Raw genomic sequence first — 25,663 nt, forward strand, 5'->3', positions numbered from 1 at the left:
CTTGATCATGCCAAAGCTTGTACATACTTCCATGTACTAGTACTTTGGATTTTTGAGGACATGTGTTTACATTTTGCACTTTACCTAAGCTGGTATAGTCAGTATAATTTAATTTTTTTTTTGGTAGCTAGTATCACTTGCCATTCTTCAGCCTTACTAAACAAGGCTTTTCCTTTTGAGCTCACCACCTTATAGGAAACATCAAAGACTTTTTAGAACCTGGGATTTCGTCAATCTATCTTTATGGAGAATTAGGATCTTTCTATTACTACAGGCTTACTGCTTCACAGGATTTGTTGAGCCAACACTGAGGGTTTGGAAGGTGGGAGAATGATGTGACTGGTGTACCTGTTGCTGTGGAAATCTGTCAGTCATGACAGTTTTCACTAACTTTCAGTGCAACAATATTGTAATGGCATGGTGATGTAAATGCCAACTTTGTAATAGCATCCCTCTGGAAAATATGAGTGGAAGAAAATCTTTTTCACTGCAGTGTGACCTATCCCAGCTTTTTTAATTGGTGCAAATGTGTCACTGACTAAGTGGGGGATGAAAGAGCCCGTTCTCTATTGACAGTGTTTCCCAAAAAACCCCCCCATTTTTCTATGGAGGTGCTTGAAAAGAATTTTTTTATTTAGTTCTCATATTTGAAAAAAAAAGTTTCAATGAAAAATACCCCAAATTCAGGTTTGTTGTAAAATTGTTCAGATAATGTAGTAATGTAGAGAACAGTAGAGTGCTTGCATGTATTATCCACTGTAATGAAAGACATTCTTCAGTAGATTTTATACATCTTGCACTGCTGAAAAAAAGCAGAGACTGTTTACATAAAATGATAACTTCTAAAATATGTGAAATAAATGCAATAACATGATGGTTAGGACTTGCCAAGAAGAATATGTACTAATTCCTATCCACCTCCATTGTTACCTTAAGAGCAGCTCTCTCCATAGCAACTGAAAACTTTTCAAGGCAGCAATAAACTAATCCTCTCCAGCTTCCAGAGCACCATCAAGGAATTTTAAAAACATTGGACTTCCAGCAGCTAAATAGTTCTGAGGATTCAGAAGGCCACAAAGCTAGATACACAAGCATTCTTTTTCCCTTCAGAAGGTAAGAAAATAATGTTTAGAAATAAGTGCATCCTCGTAATGCTGATACATGTTCCTAACTGCTAACAGTAGAATATATCTCAACACCAAAAGATTTTCTAACATTGAAAAACATACTAATCTTTATCTGAGTGAATGCCAATTGGAATTCAGTAGTTTTTTTTTTTTTTCATTTAAAATACATTTTTTAGCAGAGTTTCCTTTAAAATACGACACACACGTTACCATATTGCAGTTAAAAGAATCTGAGTGTATGTGTGGCTGCTTAACATAAGTGAATTATCATCTGAAAATGTATGTCACTGCCAGCATCTGCCATTCAATAAAATGAAAACCTCTTTGTGGAAAACAGAAGTGAAACCCTTTTATGTTTCTTGTGCTGTGGTATTGAGAAAGATTACGGTTAAAGCAAAGGCGATGGTGCATTAAGAAGGATAGTGACAGGGCAGATTTACACCACAAAATGTCTTTGCATCTAGAGGTAACAAGTTAAGCTCATTGTTTCCGGAGTATATTTATTTTGTTTATGCACTGAGTTGTGTGAATGAATTAATGACCTCAGTTTTGTAACACTTTCATCTGATCATAAAATATCGTTAATTTGTAAGCACATCCTGTTCATTCTTGTTTTGTCCTGTATAGCTGGAGTTTAGTAACGTTGATTAAGTGTTTTGAAAATAAAACCTGCACTGTATCATTGCTGTGTAACATAATTATTGTACATTCATATCAGAATTACAATAGTAATCTTTATTTACAGCTTTTTTTACTACTAAAAGCCTGTTTCATAATCGAATGAAAGTGAAAGCTATGATATTTTCCTGTTCTTACTGAAGAAGATTATTAGTGAATGCAATAACACTGAAATGAAAACCATACACTTTACTTTTATGAGGAGGGAAGGGCAACCTCTTGTTGGTAATTCTACAGAAGTTTTAAGGCCATGGTTGTCTTAGTTTCCTGCTGTTCTGGGCTGTAAAGCCCTTACAGGCTCCCTGTTGTTCAAAAACAGCTTGTCACTGCAAATCTGCTTAGCCGACCAATTAATAAATCCTTTCAAACATATTGCATTCACACTAATGAAAGGGTTGGGGTTTTTTTCCCCTTTACCATTCAGATTCCTCAGGTTTCAAGTTTAAGCTGTGGAGTGCAAACAACAGTCCAACATTCAGTGCAGATCACGCACTGCAGGAAGAGGAGATGTGTTTTCTGACCAAGCATCCAGCTCTTGGGGTGGTATGTTCTGCTTTCATATTCAGCGTGCTCATTGCTGAAGGACAGCCTGGGGAAGAGCATGGGCAGGATGGCAGCTATGCTCCCAGCCGAGGCTATCTGATGGAAGTTTTACGCGTTCTTTCAGCTGACAACACTGAGCTCCACATGAACCACTCACGAAAACTGGTCAAAATCTTACTGGAGAGAGCTGAGTGCCCACAGCGGATTTATGGCATGCAAGAGGATTGTAATCTGGTTAGTGTTTCAATTAATGAGGGATATCTTTACAGGATCATCAGTGAGTTCTAAAATTATTTATTAGAGTGATACTCACCTGAATACAAAACCTAAATGTGTAAAGGCTTTCTTGTTGCTGCAGAAAATTGTCCCTGCTTTAATCACTTCATTCTGAACCATTAATATTTATTGTTTGAGCTCATGAAGAAGTATTCCAAACATGACAGGCATTCCTTAAAAACTGCATGCTTCAGTTGCATAACACTAATAATATTCCTTTTAAAAGTTGTGAAGTGTTTATTTTCCAACAAATGTTTTTCTTCTTTACCCTGATCTAACTATAAAAGTATGAGCTTAAATTTCGGACACAGGATTTCTGTTGTGGAAAGACATAGGTAAAAAATGGGGAACAGTTCTGCCACTTTGTTTGGTTCTGAATTTTAGTTCATAAAAATAAAACCCAGGCAGTATTGTCTTGGATTTATGTGCCACTTCATTGGAAGTGACATTTTCCTTTTCTTTTTTTTTTTTTTAATTGCAAGGTTTAGAGGAGGGTTTTGGTGAACGGCTCAGGTTAAGGAAAATCAAAGGCAGAACAATAAATCAACAAATCCAAATTAAAAGTGAAAATAGTCCAGGGTACAGCTTCACAGAAGGTTTGGCTGTTGAGTTGAGAATATTTTCAGAACTGATTTCCGGTTTTACAGAGAAAGGAACATGTGTAACAAGATCGTAGGTTCTGGTGGGATGAAGACAGTGAGCAACTTAGCTGAAAGGGACTGCAGAGGGCTTGGGCAGTCTTGGCTCTGGTATTGTTCAGTGACCTACATACAGCAGAGCGTCACTTTTTGTCAGAATTACAAGGATTGTCCTAAAGATGAATTCTTTCACAACATGACTGTCAAGCCAACGAGATGGAGACCTTTTTCTCCCATGCAGTAAGTAGACAACTACTCACTGAGTTGGCTCTTTCTGCAAATGCTCCTATTTTTCATATAAGCCACAGTACAAAATTTCATACATAAAGCACATAGGTGCCTATTATTTTCTACATGGGTCATTTTTATGCAAAAGATGGTACAGTTTTTCTCTTTGCACATATGGGCAAATATGTACCAGGTATGGACCCAGATCAAAAGTTGATAGTGCATTAAACAATAACGGGTATGGGATCATACTAAACTTCACAAAACAAGGGTTCAGGTCTTTGTTTTCCTCATCTGGTTTGCCTTTTTTTTTTTCCTTGTGTTTGTAATTATTTATGGAAAGCATGCCGCTGTGTCCTTGGATGGAAGAAGTCTAAGTGTATTTTGGTCAAGACTTCTGCTCTCTTTAGGCTTTGTCTTGGAAGTTTCCTGTGGGAAGAATTTGAGGACTTTCACCATTTCCAGTACTTCTCCGTGACCCTGCATACATCCTGCACTGCCAATGCCATGTGAGCGCAGTTGTTGTCCACAGAAAACCAATAAGGGAGAAAAGGCATCTTCAGTCATATGCAGCCCATATGGCACAAATCTTCCAGATTATTTAAAAAGATTTTGCTGTCCTTCAAGATCACCAAAATTTGAGACAGAATGCCCCACCTAAGCTTGACATTGTATTTCCCATAGTTGTTGGGAATAAATAATTGATGTCAGAATCAACTTTCCCTTCTAAATCCAGGTTGCCAGTCATATCACATGGATTTCTTTTCAGATTTTTTTTCCCACATTTTTAATGATGTTTCCAAAGGCAGTGAAGTTTAACACTTTTTTAGACCCTTTTTTGGTTTGTTGTTACATATCAGCTGCAAAACCCTTCAGACAGGGGCTGGCAGCTGTTGAAGGGCATCTAACACTTGATCTCCAAAGCCCACAAAAGTCATGTATTTCCTGCAGTGACAAGATTTTTTTTCCTAACTTCTGGCCTCTTTAAAAAAAAAAGTAAGTTGGAGTTCAGTTCCCAGGTTACAAGTTGGCCTCTTTTTATAGCAAAGAAGCGTTTCTAAACTGAGGCCATGCAGATGGTAGTAACAGCTAAACAACCAGTGATGAACTAATTTATATCCTCTTGGTATCTTGAGGGCCAGTGTGTATGGACTACCCATATACTATGAAGTAGCCACATCTTCTACAGCACACCTGCTTCCTCCCAATTAGCAGTTTCCTTTTTAGTCATCTTCCTTGCATAAACCTCACTTATTACAATTTATCCTTGCTGAGTTTAGAAATGTTAGAGCAGTCTTTGAAAATCTTCCACTACATGCAGTGTGTTTATTGTGTTATGACTAAGAGTTTGAAAAGGCTGGCTGAGGTCTTCTGGGACAGAAAGCAGAATAGCCCCAGTTCCTCCTGGCTCCAGTACATGCACTAGAAAAAATTCATAGAACTATAGAATCATACAATATCCTGAGTTGGAAGGGACCCATCAAGTGCAACTCCTGGCTCCACACAGGGCCGGCTAGGTCAGAGCATGGAACTGAGTGCTTTGTCCTGATGCTTCTTGAACTCACCCAAGCTCGGTGCTGTGACCACTTTTCTGGGGAGCCTGTTCCACTGCCTGACCACCCTCTCAGTAAAGAACCTCTTCCTAATATCCAACCTAAACGTCCTCTGTCACATCTTCATACCGTTCCCTCGGGTTCTATTGCTGGTCAACAAAGATCGATGCCTGCACCTTCAGTCCCCCTCATCAGGAACCCATAGACTGTGATGAGGTCTCCCCCCCTCAGCCTCCTCTTCTCCAGGCTGAAAAAAACAGGTGACTTCAGCTGCTTTATAGATGTTAATAGACAAGGGCTCAGAGCTCAGAGGATTAATCATACGGTAATATAGTTTATTTACAAATATAAATATTTAATTTGGCAATTTCCATCCACGGTTCTCTCTCTCTCTCTCTCTCTTTTTTTTTTTTTTTTGAGTATTTGTGAGAATTTTTTGGGGGGTTGTTGCTGTTAAAATGTAGGAGGTCTCTCAGCTCCAAGGAATATAGGCTTCTGAACATGACAATCTGTGTTTGATTCTACTTAGCTTCTGTGTAGGAAAATAAGCAAACATACAAGGAGAGCCATACTGACCAACATAACATGCTTGTAGCTACCAGAGTTTAGTATGACAGACTAAGTTCTGTCTGGATTTAGAGTGCAGTTTTGTTCCCCCCACAGTACCTTCATGTGTTGTAGTTTCTTCTCGGAAATGTACAGTCTGATTGATCTACTGTAATAGTTGACATTAGCTGACACTCCTATAACATGCTTGGAAAGGAGCTAGCTGGAAAAAAAACCAAACAGCTGCACAAAGATATACAGCAAATACAGGGTTTCTTAAAGAAAGGTAATTTATTCTGGAATTCTGTATTTTATTTCCCATAATCTGTCAAAGAACTCTGTTAGTCTTCTGGTCTAATCCTAAAAACTAACTTTCGCTTGAGCTGGCAAAAATTTCTGGAATATATCTTTATGTCAAGAAAACTTCAAGGTTTTTTTTTTTATATATATGTATGCTTTTTCTAAAATATATATATACAGTCTGTGCTCAGACAGAAAGCCTGCACAGGGTGAGTATATCATTTCAATCTCCCTTGAACTGCCTTTGGAGGACTAAATGCTACTGGGACCTCTACGCTGGACCAAATTGTTCCAGTTAACAGAATTCATTGAGAAAAAATAAAAATAGCTGTATGATTTCAGCATTAATTAAGTCTTGCATTGAATATTATATAAATTCTGTTTATAAACCCAGAACTAACTGCTGGTCGGAAATGTTTTTTACTTATAATATAAATGCATATAAAATGCACAGGTAAAAATACGAGTAGCCCTAGCCCTTATATTTAAAACTAGAAATAAAAATTGTTTTGGAGCCAGTGGACTCAAATCTCTACAATGATTGATGAGATCTAGTTTTGTAGTTAAGTCTTAATTTACTTGCATACTTGTCAATGAAGTCATAGAACTGCAGTGAATTACCTGCACTCTCCTCCTGATACCCCATCAACCTGTGTAGGCTTAGGTTCGATCCCTTAAACATAAGAGCTGAATTCTCCTATTTTTTCTTAATGTATTTGCAGCTAACTAGCAATGCATTAATTAAGTTGAATTTTTATTTATTTTTTTCACAGTGCCTTGAACCAGATGCTTTGTTACTAATAGCTGGTGGAGATTTGGAAGACCATCTCAGTGAAGAAGTATTTCAGAGAATTTCTCTTATTCTCCTCTACTACATTCTTCATCAAAGAGATGTCTGTTCTTCAGAACTCAGCTTTGATAATAAGGATTATAAATTTTACCTACAGAGTATGCTTTGTCTAAGACACGATGAAGACTGTTATTATTTCTCACGGAATGAAACTGAAGATATTTTGGCAGCAGTAAGGCAACATTTTAAAACTACAGAAACCCAGGTAAAGAAAACATAAATAAAAGTAACTTCATATTTCTTACTAATACTTTAGGGGAGTTCAGACATTGTGTTAGTATCATAGTCCCCCCGAAAAAATAATAAATAACATTCTGTTTAATAGTAGCCTTCTCCATGGCTTGCTTTTAGCATGTGCTACCTAGCACTTCCACAGAATCTGCTGAGACATGGTTGGGGAGATGGAGTGGATGTTAGGGACCATTCCCAATAGGTAATTTAGATACTGTTGCCCTTCTTAGGGCAGATGGAAAAGAATGTCGCTGTGTAGATGCAAGATCTTGCACTTGACTTCAATGACAGAAAATACTTTGTCATCTCTTGCATTTATTATTATAGGTACACTAAGAATGATTGTATTTAAATGGTATGAAGCAAAACAGCTCCAAACCTGATCTTGCTGTATAGCAGAAATAATGAATCACTTTGTTGTGACGAGGACCTTGCCAAGCCCTGCATTTCCATCCAAAGCAGGGTGGAATAAAAACCTGCCCAAATATATGATGGCTTCTTTCAGTTTGGATGCATATATCTGTGGTAATTATCTACCAGCATGAATATGCCTTACAGAGAGACTGATACAGATAAAGTTAAAATAAAAGTATAATGAGTATATTAAGCTGAAAACATCTTTTTTAAAGTCAGGAAACATGCGGCAAGTTTTCTCACCACTGTTCACTGTTCCTTACCTCAAGTAGGGTCTACAAAATAATAGAGTTATACTCTAGAGTTCACAGTCTAATGAAAAATTGTTTTCCTTCTAATGGGAATTAAAGTAAATTTTTGCCAGATTGGATAATTCCTAAAGTATAGGTTGATTTGCTGTGAGAAGTCCTTTAGATTTATTGATATTATACAGTTAAATTTGGCTTATTTCAAATTTTGGATTTTCCCTTTTTCATTTCATTAGGTTTTAATTTACAGCATACTGTAGTAGAGTTTCCTATGCAAAGAGAAGATGGCTAGGAGTTCTGGCTGTGCAGCACAATTCTGAGGGCCTCCTGCTCCTCTTTCTGTGTTCTTTGTGCAGTCGCTTCCCATCATAAATTATTCATTGACCAGTACTTTTGGTTTTGAGTCTTGGTGAACGTGCCGATTTCCAAGAACTCCAGTGGTATCTGGGCAACTGTAAAGAAGCATCGGTGGGTATTTGGCATGTCAGAGTCAGAGTAACAGTCCATAAAGTGCTTTACTGTGAGGTCTGTTTGTTTATGCTGGCAGTATAATCAGTTGTCAAGCCTGTTCAGAAACTGAGACTTCACCTCTCATTGACATGAGGGAAAAAAGGTTTGGGTTTTTTTTTTTTATGAAAGGTACACAAAACATTATAGACTTTAAAATGCTTAGGATCACAACACTTGAGTTATGGAAAAGGGCCAATGATGCAGGGTGGTAATAGAAAAATAGCATTTTTGGTGGCTCTTTGTATGTTTTGGTTTCACAGAAAATATCCTCTTCTCAGTCTTAGAAGCTAATATATTAATTTAAATGAGAAGTGAAATTTTGGGTCGTGGAAATGTAAATGTGCAATGGATAGACAGGAAAAGAAATGCCAGCCTCCTCTCTGCAGTGTTTAAGGCATATATAGAGAGGGATGAGTATCTGTAAAATAAATTATTGCTGTTCTGGCTTATCTGGTTGACTTTTCAATTTAGTTAATATGGGTTAGAGACAAATGAGCTTAAATAATTTTTGCCATTATTTTCTTTTTTCCTTGTCTCTCTCAAACTTAAACCGTTTGCAATGAAAATAAACAAGAAAGGCAAAAATGGAAGAAAACAGGGCTAAGTTTCCAGGTAACTGAGAGAGCTGTACTCTGCTCCCTCACTTCAGACCTGCGCACATCCACACCCATGGGTGTACATGACTGACTGCTGCTCCAGCAGGGAAGTCACCCTTTATCTGCAGAATCTTATCTTCCCATATTGTCCCCAAATAACTGCCCCATAACAAATTATTAATTCCATTTATTAGTAGGGAATGAAAAACATTGAAAGAATTCTTTCTGAAGTTTGAGTCTGTAGTTTTGGACTCAATTTCTTGTGCCATAACAAAAACTCCTCCCTTTCCTGCCACTTTCTGGAAGTAGTTGTAGGTGCAATTGAGGAGGACATAGAAATAGAGAAACAGCATGAAAATAACGCTAAAGTAAAGTAACCTGAGTGAAGGACTACACTTCTTCACCATCAGATGCTGAGAAAAATTTCAGGCTTTTTTATTCTGTGCCTGTTCTCCTGAAAATGTCCTCTGTTCTACATTTGCCATCCTACTGTCAATTACAGCTTTAATCTGTATTTTTCTGCCCTGGCTGCTTGTGAAAGTGTTCTCTCCAGTTTCTTCTCCTGTCACTCTGATTATTTAAATGGAGGTGACCAGGGCTGTCTTCATGCTGTTTTCTCCTGATTTCAGTGTGTTGATGTGAGTACTCTGGAGAAAAATGCTGATATAAAGGACAGAGATGGTGCTGATGAAAACACTCTTCCACGCTTGGCTGCTTTAATCATTACCCTGGCTCTCCAAGGAGTCTGTATGGGGAAAGCAAGTTTGCCCTCCACAGAATTCTTTATAAAATATATTTTCAATTCTCTAAACAGTACCACTGAGCTCCAGGTGACAGGTAAGCTATTTATTTGTCTCTAGTTGCCTTTTCCAAAACACATTTGATGTAAACTATCTTTAAATGCCTGAAACACTGTGCACTTTGGTTTACATTGAAATGCCATTTCATTTTAGAGCTGTTAAATAGGTTTTTTCTAAATTTAAAAATAAGGCTGGAAAGTTACTCTTTATTTTGATAAATCTGTAACAAATTGTTACTGTGATTGTTAAATGTGTACTGTGACATTAATTTATGACTTAATTGCTCAGCGCTGCCTGAAATAATCAGGGGAGCTCTGAGAGTAGGATTCTAGCTGTGAGGGCAAGTTCACTGGGACTCATTTACATTGCTCCTTTAGGCAGACCTTGATAAACTGCAAGACTCATTTAGGGGTAGAAAGGATGATTCATGTATGGTAGCCAGATAAGGCAGTTTAGTCACTCACATCTCAGTTTAGACATACCTGAAAACACTTTTGCAGTTTGGAATTCCCTGCCCACCTTCTGGTCTTAGTACGCTGTCAGTGAGCCTGGAGTATACAAAGTCCATTGTCTTAAGGAGCTAGGTTACTAGATGTAGCAGAAATGCTGCTTAACCATAAATACAGGTATAGAAAGTTCTAAATAGTCCAAAATAATAATACACAGAGTCACATTAAATCACAGAAGTAAATAAATTTTAAAAAGACCGAAATCCTCAGCCCTAAACCTGAATTCCTAGATTGTACATGCAGACATTGGTTTTGTAGCAAAACCCTTCATTTAAAATTGCCATGCCAGATCTTCTAAAATAATTGGCAATAAAAATGGATGGAGTCATCTTGGCACAGGGCTACTGCCTATCTGTATACGGTAAAGCCCAGACCCCAGTGAAGACAAAAGCAAGACTTTATGGTTGGTGGAGTTAGAGTGTTATTCAAAAAAAACAAAAAAATCTTCTTAATCAGTTTGTTCTACTGTAAGGATATTCTAAACCTAAGCTAATTAAATTGTCCATGTCCATTTAATTTATTTTTCTTCTAATTCTTAGTAGTAACTGGAGAAAAAAGCAAGGAACTGGCAGCATGCAACACAAAAATAGAAAATAGAGTTGACTACACTTAGAAAACAAATCTAGCTTCAGCTCCATTCAGATCTGTTTACTCAAGACAAAGAAAGTAGACGAACATCTTATCACAAGCCTTTTGTAAGATTTGCTATTAAGATTATAACATTTTCTTTTTCTGAATAACCACATTAAAAAATAAAGGATTATCACATGGAAACATTCTTAATCTTGTTGATCTAAATTCCTTTGAAATTAATTTGTGGAATGCCTTTGTTTCCAATGGACAAACTTAGGTTTGCAGAGGTTTCACTCTAGTTTCATCTTGAAAATGCAGAGATGAAATAGGATAATAAGTACAATATATAAGATAGAGCAAGCCCCTTTGTATAACCAAGCATTTCATCCGCAGGCACACACAATGCACTCAAGTTATGTCACAGGACACATCCCTGCATTGTCTCAGATTTGGATTAGGGGTTCTGGCCCCCTCCTTCCTACTTGAGTGCCATAAACAGCCATGTTTCCAGGTTAGCAACTAAACAAGAAGAGAAAGAAACTCCACTGCCTTGTATTCCACTTCTGAAGTGCAAAGGGCAGCATAGCATCCTGAATATTGCCTTTAGGATACTCTAGAAAGTTCCCCCTGTAAATTATCTGGTTTACTTGTCTTTCTGGACTATGGCATTTTAGCATGATGTTCCATTTGCACAGGAAAATTTGAAGAATGATTATGCTATTTAGCAGTAATTTGTAGATAACTTTGGCAGAGAGGGTTGATTAAATAGAAGATAAATTGCCTTTCAGTGACATTTCTTTTTCTCTGAGATAACCATAGGCAAACATCTGAGTGTGGTACTGTAGAGAAGGAATGGCTGAGTGTATAGGTGTTTTGAACTTCTAGAGGTCTTAAGCAGAAATTACCTACAGAACAGAACTGAGAAGAGAAAGAAGTATTAAAATGAGGAATTGGATTAATGTTAAACCTGAAAAATTTAACAATTACTTTTGATTTACCTTTTTAAAATATGTGTTTTGCTATGGTAACATATCTGTTTTCTAATTAATTATTAGAACTAGAACAACTCCTAAATGTGCTTACAGCCAAAAAGACCTGCACTGTGAATGGACAATTCAATAGTCACAGAAGAAGACATTATAGTATGGCAATCAGAGATATTGGAAGCAGAAATATTCCAGTCAAAGGAAACCATACAAAAGGAGACTTTCTGAAGGGTTATTTTGAAGATCGTGAAAGGAACACAGATTGGGATCAGGTTAATTTGTTTTTCTGTTATTAATAGCATTGGGCACAGAATTTCAGTGGTAAAAGTTCAGTTGGTTTGCAAACACTACATTATTTTGAGGTTAAATTTATTAATTTCAACAAGGGAGGTAGATACTGAACTGTGTTTTTATATCTTTATAATTGTTTAAATATTAATTGAAGAACTTTATGGAATTTGAATCTGTGATTAAAGGAGTTGGGAGGGGCTAACAGAATTGCCAGTGATATTCAGAATCAGGTATTTCTTCAAGACACAGAGGACTGAGTACCATGTCTTCAGAGTTTTCACATATTTATTAGAAGGGTTTTATTCCCTTTTATCATAGAGCATTTAGAGCCCCTTAAGTGAATGTACAGAAGAAAAGGTTGTTCTGTACATATTAAAAAATAAATTAAGGTTTCTAGGTAAGTTTCTTATAAAAGGCTTTTGTAAGCCTTTGAAGATTTGTCTTATCCAAACACTTTTAATAGCCATCTGTGGGGTTCCAAAGCCTCCTTTAGAAAATATAGAATCCATAAAATAGAACTTTTTCTTGTTTGCACCTAGTATCTTCTTTGAGGTGGTAGGAGGGCAGTGGCTCATCGCAAGTGATGTTGTCTTTATCCGAAATCTTAGAAAATAAATACATTTTCATTATTACGCTGACTGTGACGGTAACTGATTTTCATCCTTTAGACTGGAAGGCATTCCTTAGGCTAAAAAGGAGACTTCAAAGTATATACTTTGGATACATTATGATGAATACATTTGAAACATATACTGCAAATAATACGCTTCTTTTGTTTTCAGTAAGTTAACTTACATACAATGTATCTTCTCCATTTAGGAGAACAATAGAGGTGCAATTCACTTTTGCTGTGTTGTCATTTTATGATGTGGAACTGAGACAAATGGCATTCTGGTTAAATGACATTGTGACAGATATACATCTGTAATTTTATTGCAAATGTTTACATACTCTATCAATACATTCATTTCTTCCCAGCTGACCACAAAGTATAATCATTATGATCAGCATTTAATCAGATCTCAAAATAATTTTAAATTAAGATAATTTTAAATGTATTTCATATTAATTTTAGATTATGAAGGTCAGAAATCAATAGTGATAATATCTGTACAAGAGTTAAAATGGTTTAGAAGAATTTATAAAACAGAGTTTTTGATTTCTTAAACTTCTGAGAGTAGCTGTATCACAAAAGATAAGTGTGCAGGGGAGTTATCTGATGCTTGGTAGTTGAATTGAGAGCCAAATATTCTGCATATATGAAAATAAATCACAGAGACATCTGGAGAGAAGACATTTTCTCTCCTTTATTAATTCCTAGTTTCTCCTTTTTATCCCATTCCACTTCTTTCTAGCTATGCCTATTATCTTTGAGATATCATTCCATTAGAAGGCTTTGCGTTTCAGCATTGTGCTGCTAATTTTGTCTCCTGCTTTCTGCACATATCTACGATAGCCATTGTGCTCCATTAGTAACAGATGCTGCTCCATATGAGGCATTGACTTGCTTATGGGTTGTGTTTGCTAACCGCATTAAAATCTGTAGTCTGATGTTCAGATAGGAATTATATTTTGAAAAATTATCACAGAAAAAAAGGTCACTACTTTCTTTTTAAGTCATCATCTCTACTGTTAAAAAAAAATCATATATACCAAGTAAGTAGTAGATGATTTAATAAGAGCAATAATATTAAATTCCATTAAACTACATCACCAATATCTGTGTATTCTTTTATTATTCCCTATTAAAGAAACATGGATTCTGGAAACCAATATCATCCATCCATCCATCCATCCATCCATCCATCCATCCATCCATCCATCCATCCATCCAACCAGTTTTTCATATAAAAATATGCAAATTTGATTTACTTGCTTTTTCAGTATTATTCTCCAGGAGTACACACATAAGTTGCTTTACTAATGGAGACTTAGTACTTTGCCTCCCTATTATATCAAGATTAAAAGGCTAGGGCTTGAAACTGGAAAAGATTCAGGTCCTCATGCCTCAAGACTTTGAAGAACATTTTACTAAATAAGCATTAAGAATATTTTTTTAATGTGTTTTTATTTTTCCAGATGAGATCTTGCTTTTTCTTTTAAAATTCCTGATGATTAAATCACATTAGAATTTAGGTTCATAGTAATCCCAGACCTCATCTTGTCGAACCTACTTCTCAAAACAGGGCCAGCATCAATGTCAGATCCAGTTTCAGAGACATGTCCAGCTGAATTCTGAATGTCTCCAAATATGGAAATTCCACAGTCCTTCTGGAAAGCCTGTACCAGTGCTTTATTGCTCTCATTTTGATGGGATTTTATACAGCAAATTGGAATTCTTCCTACCGCAACTACTATGTGGTGCCGCTCATCCTTTTGCTGTACACCTCTGAGAAGACTCTGGCTCTATTTTCCCTATAAACCCCCAATAGGTAGTTGAAGACTGAAGATACCTACCTTCTCTTTTGCAAACTGAGCAAACCCAGACCCCTCACGCTCTCGCTGCACATGTGCTGCTGTTCCTTGGCCATCTTGGTGGCCCTCCATTGGCATTCCCCCAATTTGTCAATGTTTTTCTTGTACTGCTGATTATTGAATTGGACACAATCCAGATGTCCTCAGCGGAGGGCAATAATATTTTTCCATTACCTGTTGGCTACACTCTTGCTAATGCAGGCCAGTATGCAGTTAGCCTTCATTGCCACCAGGGCACACTGGTGACTCATGTTCACGTTGTCTATCAGGACCCAAAGGCTTTTTCTGTAAATCTACCGTTCAGATAGTTTTCCCCAGCCTTTATTGATACAGGGGATTGTTCTATGTGAAGAACAATAAATTTGTCTCTATCTTCTTGGATATCTTGTCAGACCATTTCTTTAGCTTGTCAAGATCCCTCCAAATATCAGCAGTGCCCATCAGCATATTGACTACTTGTCCCAGTTGAATTTCATCTGTGAATGGGATATGGACACTCTTCCATTGCTCAGGTCATTAATGAAGGCGGTAAATAATATCAGCCCCTGTACTGAATAGTGAGGAACGCTGCTCATAACCACCCTGTGAGCTAGACTTCCAACTCCATACCACATGTTGGTGCTCTCTGCTTCTAGAGTCAAAAATCCCTGTCTAGAACAGGCAAACTGAAGGTCTTTTCTAATATGGCTGTTCCTGTCTATGAATTGTCTTCACAGTCTCCTCTGCTTGGAGGCTGAACAGACTAGATATAGGTAGAAAGATCACCTGTCCTCCTGAAGACCTGAATGTGGTATTCAGAATAGGTGTATCAATAGTCAAATATTCTCAATTCATTCAGCCACTTAGTGAGCTACAAGGCAGAATTTACTTTACTAATGAATGCACAACCATAGAAAGATGTTGCTTTTTAATTGGGTTATTTAAAATTAATGATAATTCCAATTTTTATTTAAAAAGCAATTTTCTAAGGTTCTTTCTGAACCTAAGATTCAGTGATCATATTTAGGAATCTCGTGATTCTCAAGTGCAGACTACTTTAAGGAAAAGAAACAAATATTAATCTTTGAATTTAATTGAATCACAACTAATTATGTGGGATTAAGACATCAAGGTAATTCCTTTAATTAGGAAAGCATATTTGATACAGACTTCCTCTTTTTTAAAGTTCTTGTGGAAATTGCCCCTAGAAATAAACAAATGTCAACTGCACACATTTTCACTAGAATTCTCATCATGGAGACAACCAAGCCTTTGTGGAAGTTTTTCAAAATACAAGGGTTCCCAATACAAAAAATTCTTTTTGACAGATGTTTCTAAAAAGAGCAAAAAGTATCTGAGATTCTTAAGTACCTCTAATAATACAATTATTAAGGAATTTTTAAGGCAAATCTAGACTATGTACCTTCTAGTGTGCTTTCCTTAAAGTGACACACCATTATTAAAAGAAATAAAAACACAGCTTAGTTCCATATCTTACTAAAAATGCAAACATGCTGCACAAGGACAAATTACAGCACTGCCTTGTTACTGGCAGTATCATATATTAATTCCTATGAATGTGATTTGTATAAGCATTAGAATATTTTTATTAGCACATATAACAATAAAATATTTAGAGATATTTTTGTGCCAGGTCCTTGTGATGTTCCATAGAAATTTTGCTACTTTGTGACAAAGATTCTGGTCTTTCTGAAATACATTGAAGTATCAAACTTTAATTGAATAAAATAAAAATAAAAATAGAAGTAATTGAAATTAATATAACCAGAAAAGAATGTATGGAAAGCAAGTTCTTTCTAGATTGTATAACACTGTGTTAGTCTAAGCTTCCATATTTAACCTTAGCATTAAAAGCTGCTATATGCAACATATTCAGTAATACTGTATACTTTTCTACATAGGTTTGTTTCTCTGCCAATGAACTTGTGAAGATATTTTTAAAAAATAGTTCTTCCTCTATTTCTAAGGACCACTTCAAGCAAATCAGTCCAGCTATCATTCAGCAACTGTTAAGTTGTTCATGTCAGCTTCCTGACTCCAAGCAGACAAAGCTTCCACCAACAACTTTGGAAAGTGAGTTATGTTGTTTTCAGTACACTACTGTGAAAATTCAGGTGAAAGGGTACAGAGGCTTAACTTCTGGAGATGTTTCATTAATTAATAACAATAAATCAAAACATGATGAGATTTATGCACTCTGTAATTTAAGATTTCTATAATTGCATAGCATATATGTCAGCTAATAGTACCATACTGAGAAATGATAGGTCCTTATGAATGTTTTGCTGGGTAGCAATGACCTGTTTTGTGGAATTACCACAAGGTTTATTCTAGAATCATTACATTGCACCTGTATATAGCCTCAAGTTTATGTTAGCTGGCATTTTATACCATGATGTGGCAAAAATATAGATAAATGTACTGTGAATGTTACTGTTTTTTCATTGTTGTGATATTTCACAACAGAGAAGCTTGGGGGTCCTACTGTAGGAAGAAAACCAGTCACATGGGCAGCAGGACTTGGGCGATAGAGCTGGAACAAGAACTGACTTAGACTATAATCAGATTGTTTCCAGTCACAGTTATATAGTCCTTGCATGCCACTGCGACCAGGGATTTCTGCCCCATCCATTCTGCCAATTCTACTTCTTCTGCAAACAAACCCCAGTCTACAATATCAAAAATTTTAAAAATATTGGAATTTGACCTGACCTAAGGGTTTCTTAAAGTGTTTCCTGGTTTTGTTTACACTTTGAACCAGCAATATCTGGGAAGTGGTTACACAGCTGTGTATTACAGGGGCATTTCTGGTGTGGAGTTTTGCAGCTGGAAGTGAGCAAAAAAGAATGGTCATCTAACCAGAATCACCCGCATCTAGAGCAGCACTTGTAGGCTACAAATCAATGCCTTTATCCTAATATCTACATGACCAGCTCTAGACAACTTAATGTTTTAGGAGCTAGTAAGCTTTCAGGGATATGTCTGTTTTTCATATGGGGAATCAAGGGACAATAAAAGGAAGGAATTTACCCTGGTCACGTACAAGGTCCATGGCAAATTCACAGTGTGAGTAAAAGTGTCTCAAGTCAAAAGCTACTAGCCCAATCAATGATATTTTAGTGATTTCATAAAGGTGAGAGGTCTGTGTAGATGAGAAAAGCTGAACTCTTCAATCACAAGAAGGAACTAGTAGCTGCAACCCTTTCCCTGTGCTTTTTGGCAAGGGAAGGATTCCATGAAAACAGGGACACTTCTGCTGACTTAAGAGAGGCAGAGGACTTCATGCTTGACCTGTGTGTGACCTAGTGACCTGAGAACAGGCTTATTAATTTTATTCTCTGTTCTATTTTACTGACAAGCTGTGCTGTTTTGGCTAAGTCACCAAGGCCTGACCTTCCATAAGTATCTGCTATACCCTTGTATTTGGATGTGCTGCCTGTAAAATTTACTGTCTGATTTTACGAGGTGCTGAGCACTGCAGTGCTATTAAAGTGTGAAACATTAAGTGACAGTCTTGAATATTTTGACATCAGTTCCTTTATGTCTGTTTCCCATCAGTGTTTTACCTCCATCATAGGGATTAATCAGCATTCATGTTGTGCAAAAGTTTGGAAATGTGAGCAGTATGTAACTGAAGAATTAAAAGAGTAACCTTCCGAAAATCCCAGCAACCTGCAAAAAATAGGAGCAAAAGGAGTGTATGTCCCCAGCACATTTGTAAACATAATTTGGACCAAAAATTTTATGCTTACAACATAAATTAGATGTCTACATTTATCTGAGATTTTAGGCCTTGGTTTGTTTCCTGAATATAATTTGGTTAATAATGTGGTATTGGTTGTAAAGATAAACAGGTCTGGCATGTGAGGACATAGAATAACAGGCATAAATCTGTTAAGAGAGGAAACAAATGCAGACCAGCATTCTTTGTGCTGCTGTGAGTGTCTCTAATCTGCACAGTCACAGTCTGTTTAGCTCTTTCAGGTCTGAAATTTGGAGGCATTAGAGTGTATTACCTGTAAAGCCTGAAAAAGTTAATGGGTTTAGGCTTCAGATTCTGTCATCTCTATCATACATAACTAGAAAAATCTATGTGGCACAATGAATCACTTCTATGTGTGCTTGTACAGAGAGGTAGCAAAACAGCCTCAAAAACAAATACAAACACAAAACATGCGGGAACACAATTGTAAATACACAATGATTAAAGGTGCCCTTGGTTTGTTTCATTTGTTTTTCCCTACAGAGTACGGTTACAGCACTGTTGCTGTTTTACTTATTACTATTGGATCTATGTTTGGTACAACCCTCATTTTATTTAACTCCTGTCAAGAAATCTATACGCTCATTTTACAGCTGTTTGTTGGCTTGGCTGTTGGGACCCTTTCTGGAGATGCATTGTTACACCTTATTCCTCAGGTGGGTAATGTGCACTTCTGTGGTTTTAAAATGTTGACACATATGCACACACACGTAGACAAAGTTTTGTTTAAGCCTGTCTAAACCTCATCTATTTAAAAATAAAGCTCTCCATGAAATCTGTAAACTAACTACCCAGCATTCCAATTACATTTGCACTTTGTAGTTCAGAAAGAGATTCCAAGTAGTAAGAATCAGAAATCAATGAGTTGCTAATTCAGAGAAAATAAGGTTCCTATTTTCACAAAAGCTTTTCAGAAAACCCACAAATCCTGTGCAAGGCAGGTTTCTAGATGTGAATTAAACTCTTTCATGAGGTAGATTCTGAAATGTATTTTAGGATAAATTATTCAAAGGCTGTACAAGGCATCCACCGTCCCTTCCACACATTGTTTCAGAGAACCAGAAGCTATCAGCCTAATTAATCCTGCTGCCTAGTACTGTAATTAAACAGGAACTGTGAATTTTTTTATAAATGAATAAAATATATTTTAAGAATAAGGTAGCATGTAAAACAGAAACAAATTTTCCACTTTGTATTTAATTATTTTTAACTGAGTCTGCTCTGATACAACACAACTGTTATGAAAAAAGTGCTTCACACCTTCACTTGAAATTCTGGTTCCATGCTGTGCCACTAGGTGAAAAATGGAAGCACACTCACCAGCAGAAAACTGTAGGGATTATTTTCAATACGATGTTTACATCTGCAAATGCTGCAAGTAACCTTTAGACTTTAAAGATCAACATACTCTAAACAAAATATACTACATATATGTATAAAGGGCAATTTAATAATGCTGTCTCTAAAAATAATGGTTTTTTCAACATTGAGAAATAAAGAGTAACAGGATCCTAATAATTAATTTCATCCAATAGATTAGCTCAAAACACAATTTGAATTTGAAAGAAATGACAAAAGAAATTATGGATAACTCTAGCAAAACCCAAAACATTGCCATTTTAAATATTGTTATCTCTTTTTTATAGACACTTGGTTTACATAAACACGAAGCACAAGAGGTAGAACATTTCTATGAGGGGAAGGAATACATTTGGAAACTTTTGGGAATAATTGGAGGAATTCATGGATTTTTTCTCATAGAAAAGGGTTTCTTTCTTTTGGTAACACCACACGACCAGGTAAAGCTTTGCACAATTTATCCTTTAATAAACCTCTTCTGTTTTGAAATTTTTACAGTGCACAAAATGTTAAAATTATTGTGGAGAGTAATTATCACTTGTATAAGTTAATTGAAGCATTAAAAATTGCTTTCCAAAGGACTCCTAACAGATTGACCTTCATTTTCTGTTTTGCTTTCCTCTATGGATTTTGTATGCTTCATGAATATGTTCCATGTATTTATAACTCTGCTGACTAGCACTGCAGCAGGTGAAGAGTATGTATCCATATGAAATAATTGTTTACTAGATAGTTGTTTGCTTGAGGCTCTTTTTAAAGAGGAGGAAGACATAGATATAGGTATTTTAAAGAATGATTTCTTAAAATATCCAAACTGATTTTGACCCCTATCCCAGTAGATCTGAAAATCTAGTATGTATTTTGCAGTCAGTCAAATCCAGTCCTATGTTAACAATATCTCCTTGCTCACTGCCATGCTTTTATAAGTAATTCTATTGCTTTATTTCAGTGTCGCTGGCACCTGAAAATATGATTATGCACAAGGATATAGTATAACACAAAGTGTAACGGCTCATTAAGTTTCACAGCATGGGAGGCTATCTTAATGTCACTTAAGAAGGCTAAGCCTTTGTTTGTTCTGTTTTACAGAGTGTTTAATGACTGGCCTGATTTAGATACATAGCAATGAGTCCCTTTTCCCCCTACCTTTGTGTCAGTCATACGAATCATACGTGAAATTACTAGAATAAGACTGTTTTGTTGATGGTGGTATTTTGGTTTTTTTTAAGTAAAATGTAGTCCTTTATATTGCTTATTCTGAAAGGAAGCCTTTAGCATCATCTCACAAATCTTTAGACATGTTCTACTGAGAACTAGATTAATTCCAAAAGTTCAGTTTTATGTCCATCTCAGCTTCAAATTTTAATCTTCAGTTTTAAAACAAAATAAGTTTTATCAAACAGTTATGGTTGTCACTGATTTATCTAATTCACTTTTCAAGGTTTGGGTTTTTTTAAAACCAAATAAACATTAGCAAATGCTAATGCCAGACAACAGTCTTTTTCAATAGGTTTTGTTTTAGAAAAAATAATTCTCATAAATGCCAAACTTTCACAAAAGGCTGAGAGAGCGTTCATTGAGTTTCAGAACTAATTGCAAAGCATCTTCATTCAGCAGGGCCTTTCTTTAGTTAATGGGCACTGGGGACATTCCCATGATATTCCAGTGGAATCTGAATTAAATGAACATTCAGGCACAGGCAAATCTACTTCAACTATACAATTGGTAGGTCACCAATATGGCATACTTCTCTGATTTTATATCCTCCTTTCTCTGTTCCTAAAAAATGAACTAAAATAATGTAATAAATCACTATTATTTTTCAGTCTTTATTGATTTTTCCTTTATTACATGACATGATTGTCAGTAATCTCTACATTTTGAAGTTTAGAATGAGCTTTTGTGGAGATTTCAAGCACAGATTTTTACAATAACTTTTCTAAAGCGTGTAGCAGATTGATATAACAATACCCTTCTTGTACTACCTTTTATTGATGAAATTCTTGAAGATTTTCTTCCTCCCTTCTTTTTAAAATGTTATTGTATGCAAGGGCAGACATGGGAAAAAACTTGAGGATATTTTGCAGTGTGAATTAAGTGCATAATGAGTGAATCCTGATCTGTTCTTGGGGTTTTTTCCCCACAGGCTTGAAGAGTAACATAGACAAGCTGGATATCTAGGAATGGTGCTTACCTATGAGAAGTTACATAATTTTCTATTAGTCTATGGAGACGATCCAGAGAGATGTATCTTATAAAACTAAATTGGCTCACACCTTGTTTTCTATTTTTCCAACAATTCTCTTCAGCTTGTATCTAGTGCCCAGATACATAGGTTCCTTATTATTTAAATTAGGATCTGCAGAGATCTTCTATAATGTGAACTCTGTTTTACAAAAGCAGTTGTGATGGGTAAAAGCTTCATGAGCCACTGCTAATCTCTCAGAGACAGTTGGGAAACTCTCAATTGAATGCAGAGCGAACAGATGAGTGAAGAATGTTTACTAATTTGTAATCCACGTCATAGTTTCCTGTTTATGATCATGAACAACCTCATCATTCCCCTCAGCTGCGAGATCCCCCTCACATGAACTAACCCGGCTTAGCTAGTTTGTACAAGAGCAGCCAATTTTTCAGAATCATGTGAGTAATAGTAAGACAAACACTGGTTGACTAAGAAAAGCTTATAAATCCTTCAGGTCAGTGATTAGTCTTGCAGTTTTGACTCAGAGTTCAAAGAAGTGGCATGTGAGTAAATAGTGTAAGAGAAGTGGAACAGTTACTGGAATTCATATGACTGGCTGCAATCATGGGAATTAAACTTTTATTTTTCCTTTAAAACATAGAATTTGAAAACCAAATCCTCCCTCTTCCCTCCTAATGCTTCTACAGCACATATCCCACATCAGAACCCAAGTAACACCAGTCACAAAATGTATCCCATTTTGCAGCCAGTATAATCTCTGATGCAGTTTTTGGAGTGGTGCCTTCTGTCCCTAACAAAGCACTCTTTCCTGCTGCTGTTGACTCTTCACCTGGCATGCCATTTGTCCAAAAAAACCCCCAAAAAAACCCCAATAGTGATTGTAAAGTAAGTTTTTCTAGTTTCAAACAAACAAGGGGTTTTCTTCCTATCTCACCCTTACACAAATTTCTAATAATTTCTCTGTCAGAAAGAAAAGCCCCAGAGAAGTTAAGGGGTCAGAGAGATTCCTCACATTCTGCCTTCTCTCCTCACAATTGCAATTTCTGTTAACTAGATATTCTGCTGATGCATCAAATTAAGTCTCTAGAATAAGGAAAAAGATGCTGTCTCTTTCTTCACTTGAAATAAGGTTAAATTTCATTTACTTCAGTGGAGTTTACCCATGTGCTGCTATGCCCGGCCAGTGATGCTTGATGCAAAGACAAACCCCTAACTAAACACCAAGAGACAAGGCAATGGAGGCTGTACCATGCTGAATAAAAAAAAAAAACACCTTATATTTTGGAATGGTGTGAGACCTACCTGTGATGATCTCTTGTGGTCTTGTGTTTTCACAGAGTAGCTGTAAAGAAGAAATCCAAAGAGACTTTGGGATATACCCATTTTTCCTTGGAAATCCTATAGACCCCCTATCCCCATCCATTCATGACAAAATCAAAAAATATGATTTTTAGTTCTGCGTTGGGATTGGATTTTTGTGCATTCAAGCAGAAAAAATATTTTCTTGGTTTACAACAGTGCTTATCAATGTCTGTCTTCCTCCTTGAATTAGTCTGCAACCTTTTCTGGGCAATTTCATTTCTATGTGCTTCTGCAGTATCACAGAATCACTAGGTAGTAAAAGACCTTTGAGATCAAGTCCAACCATACATGTCCTCTACTAAACTATATCCTTTTCTACCCATCTTTTAAATACATCCAGTACCAATCATTCTGCCAGTGTTCAATATTTTTTCATAATTATATCTATGCAAAGAACATGACTATCTTTAATTCAAAAACCTTGAACATATTTGATATTTTCCTGTATTTATAGCAGCAGCTTGAAGAGCCCCTTAACACTGATCCATTATCTTTGCTTTTAACTAGAGAAGCCCAGAAGATTCTGAGTCTGCTGAAGTTTCTCCAGAGACCAAGGCGATCAGCACAAAAAGTTAGTATCAATAAAAAAGACTAGACAAGAAACAGAAAAGGCTTTAAGACTGAAGATGGAATTGAAAGTGTGAAACTGGCTTAGCTCTGTGTTTGCCATGTGCTACCTAAACACATCTGATGGTGCTTGACTCCATAATTAAATATCTTCTTGAAGACATTTTCAGCTGTCAACCCTGAAATTGTGAAGTTCATTAATCTTATACTGTTCATGCTTTAGTGTTTGTTTACTCACTGTTGCAAACCATTTTTCTAATGTCTTTGCTTAAAGGGAAATGTTCAAAATTTAATATAAAACAGATTCTTGTAATTGTAAACTTTCTCGGGCTCTTATTTTTCAAGGTAGTGAAATGATGGGATTTTGGCTTGCTACACTAATATAATTCTGCTTCCTTCTTCTCTTACACAGTAAAGCAATAACCTCTTTAAACCAGTAATGATTTATTACATGCACGCAATAATGGGCTCCTGATGGCTCTTAGTTTTAGGATAATCAGTTTTCTTCTGAGAGCTTCAAAGTAATTCTTATCTTCTCTGTCCTGTTGTGCTTACTCCAAAAACCAGAAAATAGGCCATAAACCAAACTCTGCCTTTGACTGTATTTGCACGACCATGGTGATTTTAGTAGAGTTGTAGTCCTTCAACCGAGAGAAAAGCATATTAATTGAAATCAGTTTATTTACTATTATTGACTCCCCTTTATTTTGTAATCTGAGGCCATCAGTTTGATTTATTTAACACTGTCATTATCTTTTTCTAGGTTTCTAATATTCTGCTCTGTTCTTGTGGACTTCATTTGCATTTCTGAGGCATTTGAAAACTGGATTTCTTCAGTTTTACCTATCCAGCAGTATATAATCTAGTGACAGTTTCAGTGTGACTTAGTCCATCTCTAGATGTTTCCATTATATTCAATCCTCTCACTACCTGCTAAGCACAAACAGATTTCTAGTGAACCCAATGTTATTTGTTTCAAACAACTAAATTTGGGCCAATTTCTTGGAAAATTCTTTGTTTGGTTCAATTTTTTTCCCCCTCATATTTCAGTTTTACCTCTGTATTAGGAATCAATAACTGAAACTTTAGTATGGAAGGGGACTGTTTCAGTTTAGGGTGGGGTTGGGTTTTTTTTGAGAATGTGTATTTTTCAAAAGCTTGGTTTTTTTCAGTTCTTACAAATAGCTAAATGAATAAACATACCTGGACACCATGGCACTGAGCTAAACTTTTAGGGTTTTTTTTCCCCAAATGGAATGGAATCTGCAGCTCTAAGACAGAAGCCTGACATCTCCAGAAATGCCAGACTTCACTGTAAACCCGTGTTGAGTAGGACTGTGAGAGGAGTTGGTCACCTTAGATAGCCAGTGAGTAACTCGGAAAGCAAGAAGCTGCTGGAAGAAAAAGATCCCTCAGTGTCCTCTCCTTCACATTTATCCACACTTGTTCTATCAGTGTCTGAAAAGATTAAACCAGTAGCATTTTATATTTGGTATACTCAGTAAGACCTTACATTAACTTACATTTTTGCTGTATGAGAAATGAAAACATGAGAAAACAGATCTATTTATGGATAAATGTTTGCTTTAAGCTCTTATTGAAAGCTTAAAATGCAGAATCTATGCTTTGAGTCCTGCACCCATTAACTTCATGAAAATTACAGAAAATAACTTGTTATGAGTTCCAACCCCTATTAAAGCAGAGAAAATGATAAAAATTAAATATAGGATTGTTTATGAGAAGAGGCTTTGCAGAAATAGGGTAATAAGTTAATAGTTACTGCTGCAGCAATATAATGCAGTGAGATAATGGCCAGTAACAAAGTTTCTTTAAAATAGACTGAAAGTAAATTAAGATAAACATTCAGGTTTGTTTATGTATGCATCTTCTTAACTTTCAGTCAGAGAAATTTACAAAGCTTACATTTGCAAATGCTCCATAATGTTAATCTGATCCCTGTGTTATACTATAGATGACACGCTGGAGTGAGTTCCAGTAATTATGGTACGTCTTCTTGAACAATCAGATATTTGA

The 25,663-nt window shown here is 36.2% G+C and overlaps 1 protein-coding gene across 1 annotated transcript in view; it reads left to right on the plus strand.

Moving 5' to 3' along the window:
- Window positions 1-2,312: 2,312 nt before the first annotated feature.
- SLC39A12 (solute carrier family 39 member 12) overlaps window positions 2,313-25,663 on the plus strand; it is a gene marked incomplete at both ends in the record, with an annotated part of 31,082 nt that continues 7,731 nt past the window's right edge. The window contains 9 exons of the mRNA XM_084279762.1: window positions 2,313-2,582; window positions 6,663-6,944; window positions 9,368-9,575; window positions 11,676-11,878; window positions 16,274-16,445; window positions 18,619-18,791; window positions 19,782-19,934; window positions 21,112-21,219; window positions 23,570-23,633. Coding sequence (XP_084135888.1) covers window positions 2,313-2,582; window positions 6,663-6,944; window positions 9,368-9,575; window positions 11,676-11,878; window positions 16,274-16,445; window positions 18,619-18,791; window positions 19,782-19,934; window positions 21,112-21,219; window positions 23,570-23,633 — 1,633 coding nt within the window. The remainder of the gene's footprint in view (window positions 2,583-6,662; window positions 6,945-9,367; window positions 9,576-11,675; window positions 11,879-16,273; window positions 16,446-18,618; window positions 18,792-19,781; window positions 19,935-21,111; window positions 21,220-23,569; window positions 23,634-25,663) is intronic.

The sequence above is a fragment of the Gallinula chloropus genome (assembly GCF_964237585.1).
Source record: "Gallinula chloropus genome assembly, chromosome: 2".
Lineage (NCBI taxonomy): Eukaryota > Metazoa > Chordata > Aves > Gruiformes > Rallidae > Gallinula > Gallinula chloropus.